The sequence below is a fragment of the Leiobunum rupestre genome, chromosome 6 (assembly GCF_980474605.1).
Source record: "Leiobunum rupestre chromosome 6, qqLeiRupe1.1.hap1, whole genome shotgun sequence".
Taxonomy (NCBI): Eukaryota; Metazoa; Arthropoda; class Arachnida; order Opiliones; family Sclerosomatidae; genus Leiobunum; species Leiobunum rupestre.
Window position 1 is genome coordinate 18,693,046 of NC_143389.1, and position 25,870 is coordinate 18,718,915.

The 25,870-nt window shown below is 35.7% G+C and overlaps 1 protein-coding gene across 1 annotated transcript in view; it reads right to left on the reverse strand.

Annotated features, from left to right (window-relative positions):
* Fancd2 (Fanconi anemia complementation group D2) overlaps positions 1–23,687 on the reverse strand; it is a 62,586-nt gene extending 38,899 nt beyond the window's left edge. Inside the window, exons 1-10 of the mRNA XM_090178764.1 lie at positions 23,596–23,687; positions 22,053–22,140; positions 20,074–20,181; positions 6,997–7,061; positions 5,738–5,787; positions 5,539–5,586; positions 5,047–5,107; positions 4,919–4,974; positions 3,810–3,879; positions 3,145–3,269 (exon numbers count right to left, since the gene is read on the reverse strand). Coding sequence (XP_090034890.1) covers positions 3,145–3,269; positions 3,810–3,879; positions 4,919–4,974; positions 5,047–5,107; positions 5,539–5,586; positions 5,738–5,787; positions 6,997–7,061; positions 20,074–20,181; positions 22,053–22,122 — 653 coding nt within the window. The 5' untranslated portion in view covers positions 22,123–22,140; positions 23,596–23,687. The remainder of the gene's footprint in view (positions 1–3,144; positions 3,270–3,809; positions 3,880–4,918; positions 4,975–5,046; positions 5,108–5,538; positions 5,587–5,737; positions 5,788–6,996; positions 7,062–20,073; positions 20,182–22,052; positions 22,141–23,595) is intronic.
* Between the last annotated feature and the right edge of the window lie 2,183 nt (positions 23,688–25,870).

Genomic DNA, 25,870 nt, shown 5'->3' on the forward strand with positions numbered 1-25,870 from the left:
GTATCAAAGTAGCCTTAACATACACTTGGAACTGCCGAAGCTGACGTTTCTTTAATCCCGTTTGGTGCAAGGCTAGCTTGAACTTCCCCAAAAGAGATAAATTTCGGTATTCCCCTAGAAAATTCGTTCCCCCCACAGAGGCAAAAGAACATTTTTTTGCTATTGGTTTATTTCTCTCAGCCCAATATAGTTTCATTCTCGACCGCACAGCGGCGCTGGGTCCGAGATATTTTTCAAATCTTTCATTTTCGCGGGAATCGGAGAGACAAGATTTGACATCACATTTTCTGGACAAAGATTCCACCTTGAAAGGGCTTATTTGTCTACTTAGAGGTATCATTAACTTATGGTATCATGTAAAATGAAAAGAAACATTCGGATATGCTCTTGCAAACTTTTTTTAATGAAAAATTAGAATTTAAAGGGGTGACAAGCACGCACTTCGACCCTAGGTCCATTGTGCCACCCCAACCTGTGACTAAGTTAAACGTCCTATTTTTGACACAAAGCTAAGAATCTGCTTGGCCGAGATGTTGAAAAAGACATGCCGCTCCAACCAGTGCATACCGAGATGCTCAAACCTTTGAGCCGCATAGTAATCACAGCTGCAAAGAATGTGAGAGGCAGTTTCTTCTTCAGCTAGACAAGCCCTACAAATTAGGTCATCACTGACTCCAATAAGATTTAAGTGTCTGTTAAGTTGGTCAGTTACCAATCTTATATCAGTCTTAGAGAGTAAGAGTAGCTTTTTTGCTCTCTGCATAGAAGGGCCTGGGATAAACTCTTTGGCCTGCCTTTGACCATTCATCTCAAACCAAAGTTTAAATTGATGATCTGAGATATACTTTGAGACCAGGCTGCGTACCAGGCCACGGGGGATGGGTAGAGCAGGTTCTGGCCCACTAAACCCAAAGACGGGCTTGTACACCTTTTAACTTTAAAAGGCCAGGAGTGTGGAATGCTTCGTCTGAAGCTTGTCAATATCGGCGTCGTCCCTCAGAAAATTGCAGATACGTCTACTTGATTGAATGATAGATGGAAGGATATTATGATGTGAGTATAAACACTTCCAACCTTTGAGGTTGGGTCCTGTGCCTCGAACGATGAGAACTGGTAGGTCTGCTGTGTAAGTGCCAAATTGTACCGTCGATTGTTCAACAATGTTGATATGGTCCCCCGTGTAAATTTGGAAGCCCCGCGAGAAGGGTTGTACTGGAGATCTGTCGCCAAGGATCGCAAAATCTTCATTACGAATCATAGTGTAACCTTAACCATTATCAACCTCGAACATGATGGGCATTCCATTCACCCTCAGGGTAATTTTGTCATTAGGAGGGATGTCTTCTTCAGTGCTTTTTCTGTTTCATTCCCGATTTCCCACAATCCTTGATTAGTGAGCAACATTTTCATTTGAAAACACCATCCCCAGTAATTATTAATAATTTTTAAGTTTTGCTACTTGCCCAAAAATTTCCAAACTGCCATCCACCATTTTAGTAACTTCAAATCGGACCTTGCCACAATGTCGTCAAATCTTCATAGTCCCCAGCAGAGATGCCAATGAAGTAGGTATAAGGGGCAATTAAATTAACCACACTATGAAGTTCATGAATAGAATGGTTTATTACTAAAAGTATAACAAGATATAGATAACAAAAATAAATATAAACAACAACCCATGGTTGTCGGACAGAGGGTGAGTGAGGGAACAAAACGGGAGAAACAAAGTATCAAACAACATGTTCACTAGAACGCGTCATCTGGTGATCAATATATACATTTATGTTAAAGGATTTAGCTCCCACTTTTCTTCTTCAATAGCCAGCATGAGTATCATGCAGATTGGTGTCCTCAGGTTATGTTGTAGGCCTTCTATATGGTAAACTTCCGCTTCGTAATCATCACAATCTTTGCTTCGGTCATTGGGAATCCCATTGATGTTGTTAAACCAGTGAAAAGTGGCTGATGGTGCAGACGATTTGACAAGTGGATTTAAGCATGCCTTTGCAATGTAACCTCTACGATTGCATTTGTGACACGTAGAATCTAGAACAATTTCCCCATCATCCAGTTGTTTATATTTCGGTGTTGTTGTGCAATCCTTCTTGATGATGTCTGTGCGAGTTTGTCTTGGTTGGTTGGTTTGGAAAGTATAAGATTTACTTGTGTCTGTGGCTGTCAGTCCTTATCTTCCGCTTTCATTTCACCAAAATCGCGAGAGAAGAATGGTGGTAACGCGTACTTTCTAAAGTTATTACTTTCTTCTCCTCTTCTTCTGCTATCAGTTCATGGCGTCATTGTTGATGCAAAATTGTCAACAATCATCTCATCACGTTTGTCGAACTTTCAGTTGACGGACGAAGCCTGCAGATCAGCAATAAAGGTTTCCACTGATTCACCTGGTGAAACCGGAGACAAGCAATGCAGCATAGCGGTGTAGGGTTGAAATGTTTTGAAAACACTGTAGCGAAGGTTTGGGGAGACCTGTGTGATTATACTGTGATCACCCCAAATAATGAACTTTTAGGGGTATGGCCTATCTGGACGTGAAGAACCAATCGATTCCCACCTAAAATAAATCCGGGTACACATCTGGCTTTCACTATTGGGGCCAACATTATAATAGAAATTAAAAATAAGGCTTTGTCTAGGGGTATGATTTGGAATAAACACTAAACTATAAATCACGTACATCACAGACAGTGTACTTACCTGTCTTTTACAATGATTTTATCATACTGTTAACTGCGTTTTATATTTTGTGTTTAGGTCATAATAATAACTCGTTTAAGGTAAATAAAAAGGTTTAATGTTTAATCAAAAGGGTACATGATACGTTTTTGGTTGACGGTACGCAAGAGAAGAACCCATCGTCGTTAATACCAACCCAAGGTAGTCTAAACTGGGTTTCTACCCCTAGCGGGAGAAACAAGAAAATAGGCAAAGAAATAGAGGGGAGCTTATGAGACTTGACTATGATGTCTGTCTGAAATATCGATAACAATATACACTACAGTTATAATAGATAACTTTGTTAATATCGGCCAATATTACCACCGATATATCGGCTGTACCATATCAGTGCATCCTTATTAAATTTAAAATATTTATATCCTCTCACATTTAAACTATCACCTTACTTACCACAAGTGTTTTGCCACATCATCATGAAACGAAACACTGAAAATTTCTGGCAGTAAACCAATGAGATCTTTCTGAAGAGCAAATGAAAGTACACCAAGAACTTCAATAACTTTTTCAGCCACACCCTGAAAATTCAAAAAATTAACCTGTAAGTCACTTGTTAGAAAAAAATCCATATTTGATAATACAAAAAATTTAACTTTTACTTTACTATATTGGCATAGCTATTTCGAATTGATTTGGACAATGGAATTAATTATTACTCCAGTAGTTTTAAAATAATAAATTATCCTAACTGTATTTACTATATAAATAAAAACCAAAGCCATTTATTCAAAAGTAAGAAAATGTGTACCAAATTCTAGTTTACCCATCGTGACATTACTGGGATGATTTCACATTACCCTGTGCAATATTCCAGGTTAATACCAAGATTTTAAACTTTGCATTATCTAAGAGATCAAAATCACTATAACTCGGAATGAGTTTAATGGTATGTTGTGATGCAAGTAGCCCTTTTCTTGTTACTGCAAAATGGTTTTGAAGTTTATGGCACTGAACCTTGCACCTATGCCTGCTTCCGATTTTTTTTAGGAGGTTTGATCTCTTCGCTTTAGCCGCAGGCTTCGGCTTAAAATAAAGAAAACTGCTAATTGAAATAATACCTTATCTCTTATGTCACAAGCACGTAGCTGGGAAAATATTAATCTGGGTAAGCATTTTTCATCATCATTACTGCAAAAGAACAAAATGCCATGAATATAAATATAGTAATTACACCAATAACCATTAGTGCTTTTTAATTCATCAAAATTGGGTTTAACATTGATACAATCTTAATGCCTGGTGCAGAGACGTTTTGCAACTCCTGTTAATATTAACAGGATCACAGTTTAGCGATTCAGATTTAGCGGGCTGTTTATTTTGCAATCCTCACAATCGAAATCATGGTGCAGAGCGTGTAGAATTAACTGACAAACACTTTTAAGGTAATACATCAAATTGGCTCGGTAAGCTCTTGATGCATGCCAATTAAATAAATTTGAATATTCCAATACATCTTTTATCGCAAACTAATAGTCTACCCGAGGAAAGGTTTCTTCTGGGTAGATGCATTTGTATAAACGCTGGTTGATAGCTAAAGATCTTTGATACACTGAACAAATTCACCATGTCATTACTAACTCATTAGTTAAAACCCACTGCATACACTACCAGCAAATAAGGATCTAAAAATAAACCAAGCCTTATAATACACCCAAAGTAGTAATGTATAAGATTGCCTATTATAATTTATTCTTACCTGTAAAGTTGCTAAGAGTGGCTGGCTTATTTAGTGTTCCGTAAATCGTGACTATGGTTAAGCCTTGGCTCTGCCAATAATTTGACAAAAACATTTTTGGGAAAGCGATAATGAGCTAGAAACTCAAAGTTTAATAATTTAAAAGATTCTGACCTATCGTGTTGTATTATTAATCTTATTAAAGTAGGTAAGAAGCGTTTACTTCTCAATTTATTTCCCGAGCTCTTTGAGTACCACAATCCGCCATTGTTTTTGCAAGCTTTTTGGCGGCTAGAACTACCGTAGACCTCTCGCAAAATAAACAGAAAGCTTACCTGTTATTTTTGCGATCGAGATGTCTCTGCACACCAATTTTAAGCGAAGTTCGCGATTTTCTGAAATCACTCCCCCTTTCTGTTAATTTAGCGAGGAATCGCTATTTTGGGATACTTTAATCGCCCTTAGACCACTGTTGATAATTAAAAAACTTACACATCCTCATATGAAAGTTCTGTAGCTCGCTCCAAAAGGATTCTAGCAATATTAGGCTAAACATGTGTTAAAAAACTCATTAGATACAATTTAAAAGATAGATATACCTGTAAAAAATATAAAATTACTTGTATAAGATCAACTTCAGTCAAAAGGTGCGCTAGTGACCCTTGCAAGTGATGCCTGGCGCTACAAAGATAGAAACATTTGGAAAAATCTTGTGTATGAATTGAATTACTTTGAGCATTTAATTGTTAATTGAGTAAATATTAGTTGTTTTTTTATATATTATTAAATTAAAATAACATGGGATCATAACTTTTTTGCAATCAGGAAATAATTTCTGTATAGCTTAAATCCAATTTAAGACTGAGATATCCAAGAACTATGCGGTGCCAAATATGTTGGCATGTATTATTGATCTTTTTAATGACTTGGGATATTTTAAAGCTAAAAACCGATTATAGTAAAACTCCTAATACTCTTTTCTAACCAGGTTTAGTAAATTAAAGAATTTTTTTGCAACATTTCAAAATAAATAATTTTTAGTAAACAGTCTTAACTCAGTTCTAAAGCTTAAAAGTTTGTTTGATTATTTGGAATTCAATGAATAAATCTACCTTTTACAGTTTTCATCTGTGATGGTTCCAGACAAGCACTTTTTAAGCCTATGAATAGAAACATAATACTGTTATACTGACTTGGTTAAGAAATATTGAAACACAATAATAATATTGGTAAATATTGTTAAGTGCAAAATAGAGAAGTGTCGAAATTGAAGATTCCAAAAATTTTAACCAAAGGAACCATAGTTATTACCTGTGCTTGTCACTGATATAATCTTCAAATGACTTCACAAAATCATCAATCTGAAAGAATAAATAACAACACAGACAGTAAGTAAAATCCTAAAAGATAACAAATGTGAACAAAATATCATTTAAAAATGGATAACCCTTCTCTTTCACAATAATCAGCACTTATGAATTATAGGAGTTACAAAATTAATGTGATCACTATTTAAATTCCCAATGTTATAAAAAGCAAACTTCCCAGCTTAAATATCCTTAACATTGATTTCACTATCTCTTTTCAAGTAGTATTAATGGTGAGGTGGCAGAGTGGTTAGTACTTTCGCCTCGCAGCAAGAGGAGCCGGGTTCGATCCCAGCTTGTGGCACTGGGTGAAAACTCTGAACAACTCCTGCGTTGAGTTTGCAAGTCTCTCCCCACTGGTTTAAGGGGTTTCCCCCCTGAGCTCTTCGGTTTCCCCTTCCATAAAAACTTGAAGTTAACGGTAATAGTGAGTGTAGGGAGCTGTTGGCGCATGCGGCATGAAGGGCTTGCTACCACCCTCCTACGCATTGTAACCAGGCCACCTGAATTTAAAAGTCTCTTGACTTACTTAGGCCTAAGATGGTACCTTGGGTATTAGCCTAGCTGATTATTATTATTATTAATTTAGACAAAGTGACAGTCATTGGTTTAAGGCAGAATGTATGATTCCATTGATACACCAAATAATAAGATACCAACAATGAATTCATGTTAACTGAGAATATGCTAGCCCAACTATAGCCTCATGTTGAGGTATTAGTGCTACCATTGTATAATAAATCAAACGTTTTCAATGAACTAAACTATCTTTTAATAAACTCGTTAATATATCAGAGCAGTGAACTGTGCTAACCTATTCATGTGCAAGTGCAATTATAGTCTCTGCTTTCATGATTTACGGATGATGCTCTCTACGTACATAGAGCTGTTTGTTTCGCCCCTCTAGCTGGGGAAGATAGGAGGCCTAGTTTTTCTTCCATAAATAGCATGGTGAATAGGTTGCTGCCTTCATATTTGTTAATATTAATAGGCTACCCACTCAAACTTTGGCTTCAATTGAAAGATTTATGATAAGACTATTAAATATTTAATAAAAGTTTCGCTAAGGTGCTAAAAAAGTTCCAATTTGTAATTAAACTGCCTATTATTTATTAGGTCCATTGTGCTACTAAACTGGCTATACTTCGTAAGAAAATACCTATAACCTGTAACTTCGAGCAGAAAGATATATACGTAACTTACAGAAAAAGAAGCCATTTTATTAAATTCAAGTTTCAAATTTCTTTGGAACACTGCTTGATCCATCACTATTAATATAAAATTGAAACGTAAGATAACAAAAACAGATTATAAAGAAATCAAAATGAGACATTTCATGTTAAAAGAATCTGATTTAAATTCATTTTATTTTTCACAAGAATATTTCTCAAGATTTTTAAAGAAAATTACGAACATATTGAACATATTTTACGTATGTTGACTGATGTTTATTTTTTAAGTAGTCTTACATTCCCATAGACTATCACGTTAAACTTTGAAACTCAAATATCTCAGACCACAGATTTTAAAATTAGGTCTATGTCAGGACACAGGTCTTGTGTATGGCCAAAGTTTCATTAAAATTGATTAGCTATGCCTACACTGAGGTAACTAACTATCGAATGAATATTTGGCCAATAAAGTCAGTGATATCAAAGTTTCGCTTACGAGAAGTGTACCCGAGGTGTTAATCACCGATTTTAATGAATCTCGGGGGGTATGTAGACCTTGGGGTAACATGAATTTTCACCAAGGGAAAAGTTACGCTTGACTTCCGTTTTGCTATGGCAATCAAAAATGTTTTTGACAACTTAAAATGAAAAAATCTTCATTTAAAAAAGCATGGGATTTTCTCAGTTTCACAGGGTTCTTACTGTGAAATTATTCGAAAAAACCAAAAAAAAATTAAATTTTCAAATCTCACTAAAATGCTAAATTTTTACTATTTCGGGTGAAATTTATCAAGTTTGGGTAAACTTCATTCAAATTTGGGTAAAAATTTGAAAATTCAATGAATTTGATAAATAAAGGAGAGTCATTCCAGGTCAAATCAACCAGGTCCATACCCCTCAAGTTACTGATTTTGATGAAATTTGGTGAACACGTGTAGTTATGCATAAAACCAACCCCTGTATAGCAGAAGTGCTGAAAAAGTTCTTGAGGGGAGTTACGGGACGAAATATTTTTTGGCAGTTTTCCATATGCCAGTTGCGCTTTAACTATAAAATCGCTAGAGTTTCAGTCTGAAAAGTGATATAAATATGCCTAATGGTTTATTTTCCAGGTAATTAATCAATTAATGCCCCAGATTATTGATTTAAAAAAAAATTGAAAACAAATTGAAATTTGAAATTTGGAAGTCACCTATTCGTGGATCCCCAAAATAGCTATATTTAGAAAAATTATTTTTTGGCTTTTATTGCCTTATTTGATCACATTACGTGATCTGTAAAATTATTTTCTTGTGTTTTCCAGTTAAGTTACAATCAATTTACCTTACCCCCGCACCTCAACCATATTTGATAAATGGGGAGCCCTAAACTTTAACATTTACTATATATCGCCACTAGGGGGCGCCTGTACAAAATGCACACATTCTAATTCTACTCTGCTCACTCTCTCTCTAACTCTAGCCCACATGTGAGGCCGCTTAATTGTCAGTGTTGTTTTATACCATCATGTTTTTGTTATTATTAACGAATTAAACTGTTATTGTTATGGATACGATAGTTTAATTATTTAACCCACTTCAACAAATGGCATCTCTGCTGGGGAGACAAAGGGTTAAATTAACAAACAGAAGAGTGTGACGACAACGTCAGCAAAGGCCTGGTTTCATAACAACGCAATTACGTAGAATAAAGAAAAATGGCGACGGCAGCTTAACGATGTTGGGGCAAGTCAGGAAATTACAATCAATTAATAATTATCGGAGCTGGCGGTTTGAGATGGGAATGCTGCTGAAAAATCAAGGATTATGGGAGATTGTGGACAAAACAGAATCTCCACCAGGAGCAACAGCGGCAGCTGAGGTACAACCGAAATATAAACTGAGAGAAGCAAAGGCTTATTCTACTATCGCCCTTGGATTGTCGGAAGACCTTAGAAGCCTGATAGAGGGCGAGAAAACAGCAGCAGGCGTGTGGAAAGCATTACAAACCGCTTTTGAACCAATTTCCAGAGCCCGCGTTGGCATGCTACGAAAACAATTCTACAACATAGAATATCAAGATGGTGAAGGAATGCCAGCTTTTATTGGACGAATTTATTATGCAAGACGGCAATTAGAGGAAGCAGGGGAGACTGTAGCTGATAAGGAAGTTTCATACCAAATGATTGGATCTTTGCCCGAGTCCTATCAAAGTTTAGTCTCAATTATATACGATGCTCCTGATGCAAAGTTCGTACCAAGCGTAATAAAGAATCAACTAATTGCAGAACATAGCCGGCATACTTTACACGAAACTTCATCACAAGCATCAAATGCTTTCTCAGCGCAAGTGAAGAAAGATTTTGGCAACACTAAGCCAGGTAGAAGATTTCAAGGTCGATGCAATAGCTGCCATATATGGGGACATCGAGCCACAGATTGTAGAAATAAAATGTCTCAACCAAAAGAGAATAAGAAAGATGATAGACTGCAAACAAAAAAGGGAAGCAGAGGAGCTTTCATTGCGTCAGCCCTTATAACAGATACAATAAAAATGAATGGATAGTTGATTCCGCTGCAACTCACCATTTTTGTCGATGTAGAGATTGGTTCCACACCTACTCACCTTTCGTTACGGAAGCAGCCATGGGAGAAGGCAAGTCTGATGTCATTGCTCGTGGAGATATATGGTTGCAAATGGACAAGAATATATTTAAGTTACGAGGAGTAATGCACGCACCCGGGATGCGCAGAAACCTGATATCTGGCCGCCTCATTGATGAAGTCCATAATAGAGAACTCACGTTTTACTACATATTTTCCGAATGGAGTTTTCGGTTTTGAAGCGCCTTTAACCAATGCCAATTTCTACTCTGTCAAAGCTGTTGTCTTACCAGATGGACGTCAAGATGTAGAGGAAGATGTAGTAGAAAATTTATCAATAACCGCTTCACTGGACTGGAGTGAGAAGGTTAGCGGAACTCATTTATGGCATGCACGTCTTGGCCATATGAACGAAGAAGACCTGAAATACATGGCGGCACATAAAATGCTCGAAGGTCTAGAACTATCAAAGGGCAATCTTGGAGTTTGCGTTCCCTGCAAGGTGGCGAAAAGCACACGTAATACACAGCACTATTACAACTTGTTCACTCTGATGTTTGGCGCCCGTCACCCGTTACTTCATTAGGTGGAGCTGTGTACTACATAACGTTTATCGATGATAAAAGCCGATATACAAAGGTATACATGATGAAGCATAAAAGCGAAGCATTTGATAGGTTCAAGGAATTTAAAGCGGATGAAATACCAATGGAAGTGAAGCCAGAAGTGGAACCAGTACAAATAGATATAATTGACAACAATACAGAAAATCCAGTTCAAATAACCATGGAGCATACAGGGAGACAACCAGTTATTGGATTACCACCGGGTTGGACAAGAGAAATTAGAACCCGTAAATCAGGGAAAACAGCAGGTCAGAGAGACGTATATTATTACGACCCAGATGGTATTCAGCTCCGATCAAAACCTGATATAACACGATACATGCAGGAAAAGAAGATGAATTATGACTTAAATGTTTTTGATTTTTCTAAGACCCTCAAGACTTCAATGATGCTATCTGGTATTACTCCGGCAGATGTAGCAGAGGTATTTGAAGCTTGTTATATGGAAGTTAAGATACCCGCAAATTACGAAGAAGCTCTCACTTCACCTCAAAAGAATGAATGGCAAAAAGCCATGGATCAAGAAATGAAGACCCTCGAAGAACGACAGGTAGCAGAAATAGTCAAGAAACCAAGTGGTAAAATAATGGGATGCCGATGGGTCTATGCATTGAAAAAGGACCATAATGGAGAAATCGTCCGATATAAAGCCCGGATAGTGGCACAAGGATTTGGATTAATTGACGGCGTCGATTATGATGAAGTTTTTTCTCCAGTCGTAAACTTTTCACTTATACGACTATTTATTTCACTATTTGTCATGTGTTTCGGATGGGTGCATAGTCACATGGATGTGACAAATGCATATCTGTATGGCAACCTTGATAAACCCGTATATTTGAAACAGGTACCAGGGTATACAAAGGCAGATCCTACTCAATATTGTCTAATCCTCCAGAAGTCACTCTATGGCTTACCACAAAGTGGCAGACAGTGGTTTCGAGAACTTGACAAAAGTTTCACTGACTTGGGTTTTTCTAAGTTGAGAGGCACAAATTGTATTTATTACATACCTTTCAAAATTATCCTTATGGTTTATGTTGACGACCTCATAGTGTTGGCGAAAGATAACAGCTGCATTCAAGAAACTCATGATATATTGTCTACAAAGTACCACATAAAATGTCTGGGACCAATTCGTAAACTATTAGGAGTCATGTTCGAGTTCAAGGAAGGAACCTTAAAGTTACATCAAACATCCTATATCAACAAAATAGGGATGAAATTTGGAATATGCCTGGAGCAACCGGTGAGCTTACCAATGGTACATAATACCATATTGACAAAACAGGATTGTCCTGTCATGGAAGAAGATATGGCTCTCATGAAAAATGTTCCGTATCGTGCTTTGGTTGGATGTTTAATGTTCGTCGCACAGAGGACGCGCCCGGACATTCTATTTTCGGTAATTGCATTATCGAAATTCAACTCAAATCCCAGACATACTCATTGGTATAGACTAAGTCAACTAACACGCTATCTAATCACAACAGCAAATCATGGACTAGTTTATCATGGTATGAAAAATCCAGAGTTGGTGATATACAGTGATAGCGATTGGGGAGCAGATAGAGATACCAGACGTTCTCATTGCGGTTATGTTGCTTATCTTGGAAAAACACCAGTGTCATGGAGATCCATGAAACAGAAGTCCGTGGCACTCTCTACGACAGAGGCTGAGTATGTTGCTTTGACTGAGGCTATAAAGGAACTTTTATGGTTGCAGCCGATTATCAATGAGCTTAAAACTTTTAATGTACATATTGACAAACCCCTAGTATTATGTGACAACCAATCAGCCATCGCGTTTACCAAAAATAGTATCGAAAACCAACGCACTAAGCATATTGACTTGCGATACCATTTCATAAGATAAAATATTGATAAAGACAATTTTACCTTACAATATGTAAAAACCTCAGATAATGTTGCAGATATCTTAACGAAATCCCTCAACAAAACTGCTTTTGAACATTGTCTAAATTTATTGAATATTCATGATTGATATAGAGTAACGGTTAACTTATTGTAACTTAATGCTGTGAATGTTAAAGAGGGGGAGTGATAAATGGGGAGCCCTAAACTTTAACATTTACTATATATCGCCACTAGGGGGCGCCTGTACAAAATGCACACATTCTAATTCTACTCTGCTCACTCTCTCTCTAACTCTAGCCCACATGTGAGGCCGCTTAATTGTCAGTGTTGTTTTATACCATCATGTTTTTGTTATTATTAACGAATTAAACTGTTATTGTTATGGATACGATAGTTTAATTATTTAACCCACTTCAACAATATTTATTTTTTTTGGGGGGAGATTTTTCATAATTTATTTTTTTCCTTGTGAACAACCAAATTTCCTCGTATTTTTTGAAAACTTATTATAAGTTCCCCCAAGGTGTACTTCCTGATATATAAACACTTAAATATAATTGTTTCATTATTTGTGAAATTAAGGGCAAAGTTTACTCCACTGCATATTTGTTTGTTGGTTTCTAATAGCTTATCAACAACAGACTTGTATAGCACAGAGAAATCAATTTAATGATTAAAGAATTTACAAAGTCTTAGCACTTATAGCTTTTTTCGTTTCCGCAGCTGGTAGCTTCCATAATCTACCCGTTTTTGTAGTAGGGTTTGAAATTACCAGGACATCTCTACGGAGAAGCCGTCCTCGGTCTTCTTCATTAGGGAAACGATATGAAGCAGCTGGTCCATGAGGGTGAAGAAAGCATAATTCTAGCTCTTGATGGACATCGATTTTCTCTAAAATGAATGCCAGCCACCATTTGCCGTCTCGTTTCGCAACAATGAACCCACGAATATCTGACCAAGGTAGAATGTGACTTTCAGATTCTTTTTGGACTTGAACTGTCGTAGATTTAGTTGAGGATGACATTATTTTGGTTTGAACTTCACTTTTTGTTATCGGTACAGCTGAATGAATAGATCTAATTCCTTTGATCCGATGAGCATTTTCGTAACGAACTTTTAAAGTGCTTTCCATTTCGTCTATTTCATTTTGTCTCACAAACTCAAAAGATATTTTGTCAAGTCCTTCTTCATTTGAATGCCACTTTGCTTTAGCCCACGTGAAAAGTTGCTCTGGATTTAGAATAATGGTGTTATTTAGACAAGCCATGTAGTGTTCGTACGGGGACCCCGACCCCGACCCCGACCCCGAAAGTCGGGGATCCCCGACTTTTGTCCCCGTCCCCGACCCCGACCCCGACTGTCGCAAATTAAGTCGGGGTTTTCCATTTTTCGGGGTTATGTTTTTGTAGTGTAATTTTAAATTTTCGCGCCAACGCACCACGCTAAAATCCTAAAAATATATAAAATATATAGGTTCCTTTTCTCCCTTTTTTCGTGGGCGACAATAGAATGATCCGAATGACCTTCGGTTGATGCCGCTGAAGTAGTTCTCGCTCGACGCTTAACTCCGACTTGAGTAGCTTTTTTAAATTTTAGTTTCACTTTCATAATTTCCGTTGTTTCGGGCTCTCTCAGTCTCAGCTAAGGAGTTACAACGTTTGTAAATAACTTGTGAATTTATGAAACAACTTACTTAAACAATTGCCTAAGCTATAGACCTCTAGGCTCAGTAAAATTGGGTTTTTATAATTTTTCTATTCATAATAAACTCAAAGAATTTTCCATCCCCGACCCCGACTTGTTTTTCGCGGGGTTAGACCCACCCCGACCCCGACCCCGACCCCGACTTTATTTTGTCCCCTTACGAACACTAAAGCCATGGCTGCGAGTCTTTTCACAAACCCTCCAAGGCCATCACAAGGGCCTTTACCGTGGGAAGTTGCAAAAAATGCCATTCAGCGGTTATTCCATTTGTGTCCTCTTCATGATAGCATAAGTTTGTTACATTCTTGAAATTTTTATATTGGGAAGGAGCACCATCTGAGAAGTAAACAACTCCCCGCAAACCGGTTAAAGCTTTTTTCAAAAACTCAATAAGTTTCATTAAAAACACGTGAACAGTTGTAGCATCATGCTTTACACTATCAGATATTACAACATAGTTAACACGGTTTAATGGTCCTCCGATGTGTTCTCTGTAATAGCAAACAAATGGATGGAGAGTGGCTTGATCCGATGCCCAGTGAAAAGACTGAATTGCGTCTTGCGCTATATACATATAATAATAAAGCTTTTTTTTATTGGATATCTCTTTCCATCTTGTTGGGAAAACGCCCGAGTTAAATGATTTGTTAATGATTTCAGTAACGACTGGAGCAATGATAATTGCTAAGCCCTTTATTGGGTTGACAGGTAGACCATCAGTTCCAGAGGCTTTAATAGAAGGTAGAGATTTTAGATGATTGAACACTGTTTCTACGGTGACATTCTTAAGGCAGAAGTTGGAAGACAATTGCTCAGTAAAGTCCAGCGGATTGATACTCGAGTATAACGTTACATTTGATTGATTATTTATAAAATGTTCATTAAAGCCGATGGCTATATCTGTTGGGTTGCACGTGATGTTATTGTTGAGTTTTAGTGCGCATATCGTTTTACTTCTTGACTTGATATATGGTTTCAGGACCTTCCAAATATTTGGAGGCTTGCTAGATCCACTTAGTTCTTTATGGAAGTAGCAATTTTTTGCTCTTTTTAAAAGATTATTAACTTTATTACGCAATGTGTGGTATTGGTCAAGAAATTCTGGACTATGGATGGACCTCTTTTTCATTACATCTCTGATGTGCATCATGTATTTCACTTCATTAGTTAGCCATGGAGTTGGAGTGATATTTTTCCGTTTGGAGATAATCGGGGGATGGTGATTTAAATGTTTTAAGATTATGGATTCTAGTTTCACAGCACCTTCATTAGCGTCAGCCATCTCAAAATGTTCCAGCGATTCGGTGAGATCCTTAATGAATGCATTGAGATTCATGTTTCGATAGCCTCGAACTTTCGCTATAGTTTTCTTAGGTTTGGAGCAGTGATTTTTCCGAATGCAGAAAATTAGATTGTGATCGGACACTCCAAGCGTGATATTGCCACTTGCCAGAATTCAATTTGGATGAGAGGTGTATATATGGTCAAGTAACGTTGCAGAATTCAGTGTAATCCTTGTTGGAGAATCGATTAGTTGTGTGTAGGAAGATAGGTGTTTTTCAAGAATTTTGCTTTTTGAATCCAGCGTTTTTTTTAATAGGTTGCAATTAAAGTCACCTAGTATCAGTAATTCATTGTTTGGGTTGGGAATATGTTGTAGTACCTTTATAAGCTCAGCATTGAAGTTCTCAGTGGTTTGTTGTGCATTCAGAGGGTAATAGCAAACCCCCAAGTGCATTGGTTTTGTATTACATTCATATAGGATGCACCATAGATTTTCAATGAAACAGTCCTTCTCTAATGCAGGCGTATCGTCCAGGATCAAGTTATATTTGTTCTTATAGTAGATGCAGATACCTCCACCGGCTTTGTATGTTCGATCACAGCGATGGAGATTAAAGTTATTGATATTTACTACCACATCAGGAATACTATCATTTAACCATGTCTCGGTGATACACAAGATGTCAAAATTAAAACTGTGCAGAATATTTCGTACATCGTCTAGGTGGGGAATTAGGTGTCGAATATTTAAGTGTCCGATTTTGATTCCTTTATACTTTTGATAAGGTACTTGACCTACTAGTAATTGGGATATGTTTGGCTGGTAGTACCTCTGGTTAATATTATACGAATCGATTTCCTGTATTTTCCTGGGTTGCCCTGGGAGTCATACTTCATCTTCCTCTATACGATTTAACTTCGGCAATCAATATCATTGAATTTTGTAAGGGTATGGCCAGTTTTCTGGGTTTAATATCGTGAGATCTTGGTTTGATTCACACTGAATGATGTAAGAAGGTTTCCAATTAGGTCGTGACTCTGATACCTTTAATGTGATATTGACTTCATTAACACCTATCTCTGTTAAATGATCTGTCAAGTTTTCAATGGATAGATTATTTGGGCAGTTTGATAGGAAGTATTTATAGTTGGGTGAATTGGATAATCTCAAGCCATCTTCATCAGGATTGGATCCCCAAGTCTTCTTGGTTTTATTTGAAGCCTGTAATTTGTGGCATGAAATTACAATTGGCCATAGCTTTGGGTCTAAGATGGTATCTGCTTCGGATGAAGAATTGACTATATAACACTTAAACTTGGAATTTGGGTCCATAGATTGCCGAGTGAGTCTGATTGCTTCCACAGCAATGGATCGGGATTGCATATACGATTTCATTAATTGTTCGTCAGAGTCAGTATTACAGTTTCCAAAAAAATAGTCACCTGACATATCTCCAAACTTATGATTTTGTTGTCTGGCATTTCGATGGTTCCCAGGTAGTTTATGGGTAGTTTTCTTTGAGCTATGGTGGTAAGTATTACTGTTGTAACTACTCCTTTCCATGTTAGTTGTATGTCTTTCTTGGTTTGAGCTGTCATGTTGTTTTGGAAGACGTTTAGGAGGCATTTTTTGATTAGGGTTTCGGGAAGGAATGGAACTGATGGCTTTTGTGGCTTCAGCAAAGTTGTATGGAACGTTAACATGATATTTGCTTTCCCTAGCTTTACGCTCTAGGGTTTCGATGCTATCGGAGTAGGCAGACTGCAGTGTTGTTAGTCTCATTGGGAGTTTAGTATTAACATTGTTCTTTAAAGTATCAACCTCTTTTAAGATTTCTTTAACTTGAGAATTGAACTGTAACTTTGTGGCTGCAAGGTCTTTTTTATTGCAATTAATTCAGTTTTGTCTGATTGTACACATGTTGCTAAGCCTTTGCAGGGGCAAGGCTTGATTATTCTATCTCTACAGTCATTACAGCAGTAGAAGAATTTGGAATCTGCTACTTTCATGTTAATACATGGTAAATGGTACTAGTTGAGACAGATTCCACAAGCCTTCATAACATTCCTACTTGATATTTCATCCTTTCTATGATATTTGCAGCCTTGGGTCAGACAATGTTTAACTTCCTCTTCTGAGTCTACGCTTGTCCCGGTCATTGTTGTTGCCAATATTGTAGAATTGGAAGTATAAATTTACTAATAAGATTCAGATCATTCATCAATAAATATTTTGAAGAAATAGTTTTTATGAAATATAAAATTATTAAGACTTGTCAAGAAACGACAGGAGCTAGGAAAAAACACGTCTGCTCTCCAGGGCTGCCAGAACAGAAAAGTCGCCGATGATGAGGGCATAGCCTGGAACTAGGGACGCTTTTCACTGTTGTAAATACAGCGATTGCGCTGTTGTAATATGATCATGTGTTAAAAGCTCTTCTAAATTTTCAAGTTTATCCACAAATTCTATATAATTTTTTTGTATAACTTCAAGGGTGCCATTGTCTGAAGGTAAACATTGTCTGAAGGTGACAGTGTCGATACTTTCCTCATCAATTATATTTTCGATGTAGTTCCTGAGTTCGTTAAATCCTGGGCATTCCTCACATTCTTTCGGAAAACAGTCTTCTTTCGGATTTACACAGACAACGCTCTTCAGACAATCTTTATAACTTTCCAAATGCCAACTACGGTCTTTCGTCAGTTCCCCTAACCTAACACCTTCAATTTTTAACTTCACATTTTGATGATACTTGCATACGCAAGTAGAATGAGTACCAGAGGATCCAGCCAGTATTCAGTTTTTTGGTCTTAATTCGGCAAACTTAGAAAAGGATATTTGTATTTCACTGTGCATTGACTTAAACATTTGATGTAGTTCCTTTAAATTGAACCAAATGAGTCTTTTCTGTTATTTGTCGTAGGCATGCAGACCTACCGTTTATAACCCCCATACAGATCCCTCTTTTATGGTGAAAAAATAAACATTAAATTGATTTAGCTGTACTATACAAGTCTGTTGTTCCTAAGCTATTAGAAACCAACAAACAAAATATGGTGCGGTGGAGTAAACTTTGCCCCTAATTCCACAAATAATGAAACAATTATATTTAAAAACCACCAAACAACATTTCGTCCTGTAACTCCCCTCAAAAAACGTTTTCAGCGCTTCTGCTTTACAGGGGTTGGTTTTATGGATAACTTCACCTGTTCACCAAATTTCATCAAAATCGGTAACTTGAGGGGTATGGACCTGGTTGATTTGACCTGGAATGACTCAGGAATATTTGCCAAATTTTATCTAAATTGACAAAAATTGGACAAATTGTCCAAAATTGGGTAAAAAGACCAAAATTGGGTAATATGACCTAAAATGTCTTAAATTGGATAAAATCGTGTTAATTCAAATAATATCGTCTAAAATGGGGTAAAATGATAAAATTGAGTAAAACAGCCAAAAATTAATAAAATAGTGTTAAACCAACTAATATCGGGTAAAATGATAAAATTTAATTAAAATAATCAAAATTCGTCCAAATGACAAAAATTGGGTAAAATTGTGTTAAAACAACTAATACAAAACACCAGTAAATTTTTTTTCAAGTTGTAATTAACGAACAATATTATGGAAAACGTTGAAGTATGTTTTTCAAAATTAGGGCATTTTGGATGTGAACGAAAGGGTGGTTTTTAACGAAAAAATCTTTACGTTATAGTAGTTTTCGTTATTAATTAGTCTTTACGAAATTACAACAAAATCAATAACTTTTTAGACTTTACTTTACCTTATTTTGTCGGTTTTCTTCAGTTTATCTACTTTTGGTCCTGCATCACTTTTGGTAATTTGATAGAATTGTTTTAGTCAATTTCAATTGATTTAAGACGATTGTATTTAAGTTATTTTTAAGTAAATACTGCTCTTTTTATCCAAATTTGTTCATTGTCAATACAATTAATTCAACACGATTCTAGTCATAATTTCATTTATTTAACCCAAATTCCGGTTTTTTAACCACATTTCATTAATTTTATTCAATTTAAATAATTTTTAGCCACGTTTTGGCTGTTTTACCCAAATTGTCTTTTTACCCAATTGTAGCTGATATTAGTTGTTTTAACACAATTTTACCCAATTTTTGTCATTTGGACGAATTTTGATTATTTTACCTAAATTTTATCATTTTACCAAATTTTAACCAATATTAGTTGGTTTAGCACAATTTTATTCAATTTTATTCATCTTTGGCTGTTATACTCAATTTTATCATTTTACCCCATTTTAGACGATATTAGTTGGTTTAAAACGATTTTATCCAATTTTAAACATTTTACATCATTTAACCCAATTTGGTCTTTTTACCCAATTTCGGTCAATTTATCCAATTTTTGTCGATTTCAAAAAAAATTATTTGACAATACCCTATTTATATAGGTAAAATCAAGGATATATACTTGGTAAAATTTGCAAATATTCCTTTATTTATCAAATTCATTGAAATTTTATCAATTTTACCCAAATTTGGATGAAGTTTAATCAAACTTGATGAATTTCACCCAAAATAGTTCTAGTTTAGCCGAGGGGTCGGACATTTACCAAAATCCCGTACACTATGTCTAAAATCGCAAAATCTTTTAACTCTCTCTATGGTAAATTAACATTGAAATCCCAAAATCACTTAAAAAATAATGATAAAATCACCAAAATCTCTACGAAATCCCATACAAAATAATGGCAAGTGTCCGACCCCTCGAATTTAGCATTTTAGTTGAGATTTGAAAATTTAATTTTTTTTATTTTTCGAAAAATTTCATAGTAAAACCGAGAAAATCCCATGCTTTTTTAACTCAAGATTGTTTCATTTTAAGTTGTCAAAAACATTTTTGGTTGCCATAGCAAAACAGAAGCCCAGCGTAACTTTTCCCTTGGTGAAAATAATGTTACCCCAAAGTCTACATACCCCCCAAGTTTCATCAAAATCGGTGATGAACACCTCGGGTACACTCCTCGTTAGTGTAGTAAAAGTATCATCTTACACATTTTATTGGGAGTGGTTCCATCTTTAATTAGATAACCAGCCTTTGCAAGAACCTCACTGAAAGATGAAGGATGATCTTTACTAGAATTCTTCATGATTGGATTATCTGCAAAAAAAACATCAATTATTAAAAAAATTATACTACTTATTCTAACAGAGCCACTAGATAAAAACAGTGTGGTTTTCATGTTTAGCTATACCTTCAATCAATAATATATGCATTTAATCAAAATAAGAGTATATTTGTAGGTTATACAATTTTTTTAATGATAAATTTCTGAAATTTTTTGTGTAGACCCTCTTGAGTATAAAGACTCCATTATTCTAACAAAAAAATATCCCAATTTAATTTTTTTGGTAAACTGTTCAAAGGCAGGGACATATTTATGATAAAGTTAAGCCATTTGTTAATATACAGAAATCATAAAAAAAGACGGAAAATTAGAGAGTGCGCGCTATTTTGCCTTACATATTACACATTTCTGATTAGGCTGGGTTTGTGTAACTAAAACTAAATGTAACATAAAATTTAACAAATCATATTTGATTAATACCTATACCAAAATTTTACATCATTTAAGTTTAGTAAAAAGCTACTTTTATGATAAATTAAAATTATTAAATAGACTTAAATTTAGTATTGTACGGGAGTTGGTACCTGGTTCGTGTACCAGTTTTGAGAACTATTTAAGACGATGAAGGGGTTTTATGTAGACATGTGCAAGTTGCCACCTATGTCTTTACTAATACACTAATAATTAAATTTAAATAAGCATTAATCATATTAATGTGTAAAATACTTTAATTTAAAAAGGAGTATGCTAACGAGTCGATAACATTTAATAGACTGCCCATATAAAGATAGAAAATTAAAAATTAGAAATTTTCCAATGCAACAAAATAAGAAAACTAGATTAGTTTTTTAAAATAAACATCGAAACCTTTAAATAGGTTAAAAAAACAATGCATCATTACAAAAAACCATTCATTTCCTCCAAAAAAAACCTCAGCAAAATTGTATTTATTTATACAACGTTGACATGATAACTCTCCCAATATACTTTACAGTCTGCTCCTCCCCTTCAAAGTCATTCAAGTCGACATTGTAACACATTGGCTTCCTAAAACTTAAGTCTTCCAACATGATTGAAAACACTTGCTTTATTCTTTCCTGTAATTGCGACAAGTGAAAGCTAGACAATGGTATTCGTTAATTGTCTTAATATAGTAATTCTACTTAAGTTCGAACTGGGGGGGGGGGAATACACTGGCAGAAAAATTGTGCTCCTAGTGCAAAATAGCGGGGTTATGCTTGAGATTCCTTTAAAGAAGGTCACTCCTAGTATACCCATACAGGGGGCAAAACTAGGCAGCATATAGCCAGAAATTACTTGCAACCTGGGAGTTTGGTAATTTTCTGTTACTCCAGTGTTACCAAAAGGTTTAATTTTATTAGCCAATAGTGCCTATATATTGGGGTGGATTGAAAAAAATTATTTCTAATTGAAACCGACTTCGTATCTCTAATGATTCTCCAGATAAATTTTGAAAGACCTTGAAGACATGGTTCAAGGTCATGGAAATTTCCAATGTCAATTGACCCCAGCAAGTTCTGTGAAAATTTCTAATTCCTAGCTTAAACACATTTTGAGTTATTGGTCATGTATCGCTTTTTAGTTAACACCCTGCGTATAATAAAGGTATATATTGCCTGAAAAACAACTTAAAACATCTAGTTCTATTGAAATTTTTAAACTATTTAATTAGCAAGATCTAACAAGAAATAGAAAACAGTCTTTAATCTCAATCAGTTCCTATGACATTTAAATTTTATATATTTTAAGGAAACATTGTTAAAATTTTTATATATTGGACAAAAAACTTATAATTGTAAAGGCTGAAAATTTCTATTATTTTCCAAATTTTTTGCCATTTGGATTTTTCCACCTTTGAAAGCGCCATGAATAAAGTCCATACCAGAATTCTTTGCTCTTTTTCTTAGGGCTTGTCTTGCTGATGCCACGAGCTCCTCGTCACTGCTCTCCATTGGTAATTTTTATAGTCCCTAAAATATAAAATGAAAAACTTTAAGTCATTAGTCTAATTACATATGAAATCTAATGCTGTGCAATTATTTTACATAAGCTTTATTGCTAAAATTTGATAAGTCCAATTTTATTATTATTTCTAAGTCCTATTTTGCATAATTTTGCAAAACTAGTGCAAACGTAGCAAATGCGGCTATTTTCAAGAATAGCGCTCGCGCCCCCTACTATATATTTGTTTTGATTGTGCTATAATATAGTATTTTTCGCAAGGAATCTATTGCCGTTAAAATTATTTTTCAGAAATGAATACTTAAAGGAGATATAGTTAATTTAAAATTATATACTTGATGCGTAAGGCTTGGTACTGTCCTCTAGGTCGCGTTATAGATGGCCCATGACTTTTTTTAGTATGTGGTAGAGGAGGCGCCGCGTGCCCCCAGCGCTCGAGCGAAGAGCTAATGTATAGTCTTTGGATAATTTTTAATTAACTATATTTCCTTAAGTATTCATTTCCGAAAAATACTATATTATAGCACAATCAAAACAAATATATACGAGGGGGCGCTATTCTTGAAAACTGCCAGTTCGCACTAGTTTTGCAAAAGTATGCAAAATATTCTTTCCCAAAATAGGACTTACCAGGGGCTAGGGCTACTCAGCCATACAGCCCAATATAATCAAAATAGTATCGCTATTCAGTATAGTCATGAATTAATAAAACCAATCTATTCAAAAATTATTCCATGTTTATAATTGATAAAATAATAATTTAGCTTTTAAATGGCAATGCAAGTGGCCAGACACATTCATTCTCGCTTTGCACAATTCTGTTCCAAGTTTTTCTACCTTCAGTGATCGATACACAGATGGCAACATGTTTCCCATAACAGGAGGGAAGTCTACGTGGCTTTTGAAAATCACTCCCCTAACAGAAATTTTATCCTACAGATGATTTGTGCTTTCCTGGGTAACTTGCTTTTCCCTTTAATGATGATTAAGTATTTGGAGCAACATTTTCCACCGCAAAGGAATGTGCAGGTACATTATTAAAAATGAGTTGTTGTTCCTCTTTCCTTTCTTGAGGACAAATTCAACAATGCCTAGCATGCATAATGATCAGCGTTCAGCGCACTAGGATAGTTTTAATAAACTTGCTAAACACTTGTGCAAAAGACTATTTTATTGGCTTGTTTTAGCTTTGATTTTAAATATATATTTTGCGCAATTAAAACGCTATACATCAACTAAAATAAAATAAACATGGATAGATAAGCATGGATGGTCATTAATTGTTCTTTCTTTAAATCTTTTTATCCTTTTTGAAATGAGCTTACGTTAAAAAAATGGCGTAACTGACCATTAAATTGATATATATCTGTGATTTCAATCATCAAATGCATTACTTATTTTTTTATAACAACATTAAATTTGGTTTATGGAATTACATTTAGTGTAAATATATTAATTATTACCCGTAATTTCTTCAACAAAGAAGTAAAATTATCAGTGTATGAAAGTGCTGAGAGCCTGAGACTGATGTCTTGACTTTTTTTTCCTCCTACCTAACGTCCTAACGATGAAATAATCCGAAAGTCCCTCGCTTTTGTCAGTGTTGCCAGTTAATTCATACAATGATTACCATTATTATACCATGGAAATCAGTCCTTTTTTTTATTATTCCAAGAAGAAATAAGGACTGATTGAGTCTGAGAAGACCGCGAGCCCGGCGAGATATGTGTAACGGCCACGCCAACTGGGGATACGTGGGGACAGGGGTGGGGACACCCGTGGCGGAAGTATACTGACCACCCTTTGGGGTATTGGTGGTCGTCCTCACACGGCCATCCACAAACTATGCCTCCCAGACGCTTGGGATTACAGGAGTACGCCACTACTCCCGGCCGCCCCCTTTCGTTCGCCATTGAATCTTAGATAGATAGCGGCTTAAGCAGACGCTATTAGTTTTTCCCATAGAAATCTTATAAAGTAGAATAATTCCGTATAAATACAAAATGGGCCAATTGCATTTTCGGAGGTTTCATCATTATCAGCCAATCACGATTCAAAGAGTGACTACGGCAACGACTCGTTGCCATCTAGTTTGAGTTACTGAAAATAATAATTCGATTTTAGATTACGTCACCTTAAGAACCCCCATTTGATTGGCCCACGTCAATCGAGTCGCGGCCCCTGCACGCGCTCACGTGAGCGCGTGCAGGAGGCCGTGATCGAGTTTAATGTAGTTTTTAAACATGGTAGCTGTTTCTTTACTCGTAAAGATTTTTCTCTTATATGCAAACGTTTTGGATAACTATTGCGTTGTTTGTTGTTATGGCTCCTCGATGTTTCATTTCCACGGTAATGTGTCGTTGTACAGGTAAAAGTTTGGGTTTCCTTATCGAGGCAATTTGAAATGTTAACCAACGGCGGGCTTTCAAATTGATGATTTGGTAAAAGTTACTTCAGAAAGTTCAGTGAGCCTAGTGGAACAACAACTCAGGACTATAATTACTGCAATATCCGTATTTTTAAATAATACTTTATTTAACATTGTAAATATCGGTCTTCGTTGAGTACTATATCTTATGTTGTTTAACAGTGGAATGTTGAATTTAAGCAGAGTGCGAGACATTTATCTTGGCTAAGCTTCTCAGAGAAAAAGCATATTATTAAATAGAAGGTAAAGTTTTGAAAAATTAGACAATTATCAGTATGATTGTTGCTGTTTAATTCAATGACTGTCTTCAATTCGTCATAAGTGTCATTCTTTAGTGTAATGTATTTTTAGTGGGATATAATAACTCTTTCATAATGCTTTTGTTTATCTAAGTTTCTACAAACAAAATAATAAATATAATTTTAATTACTTTAAATGTGAAATAACCTTTAAATACAAAGGCTAATACTAAGGACCTTCAGTCACCGCTTCTCCCAAAACTGCCATTGGCATTGCCTGATATTTTAAAAGTTGGGCCTATGTCAGGTCTAGGCTTAAATATTTTCAAAGCGAACCTAAACGAAATCTTATTTATCTTCTTCACAAGGGTATTTAAATATTCCTTATAATAAGTAAATATGAAAACAAAAACAAAAGTTCAAAAAATCTTAACACTTATTAAATAAAAATCCAAAAACGTTGAAGTGGTTCATGTGAAAAATTCCAGCAAAAACCTATGGGAATTCTGCGAGCTTAGATCGGATGGATCCTGTAAAAATTGTCTGAGCTTCTACTATTTTTAACCACCATGTTATGGCGCTAGCGGCTTGCCGTAGCCACGGCCAACTTAGATCCACTGCTACTCGCACTAGAAGGCCCCCCAGCTTTATTTTCCTCCCATGTTAACGACCGTATGAGGAAAAGCCGATTTACGCGGGAAAATTCCGCTTGGCGCGCTAGGAACCGGGACAACCCTTCTAATGTTATCCTACGGGGAAAATTTTTCGAAACAGTCCCACTTTTAGAAACCTTTTCCCTTATCTTTGCAATATTGTTCAACGCTGAGATTTTAATATGATTTGAAGTAAGGTTTTAGCTTTATTTTAAGACTATGTTTGTAATTTTCCGATCTTTGGTTCACGTACAATCGTCTTTTAAAATCGACCAAAATTTTAAAGCGAGGAATTGACTCCGTATCGAAAATAAGCCTCGGCGTCATCTTGCGCGGCGCGAGATTAAAAAATGTAAAGCTAAGAACACAAAATAAAATATCTCAGATTATCTGATACTACAACTTGGGTTCTATTTTT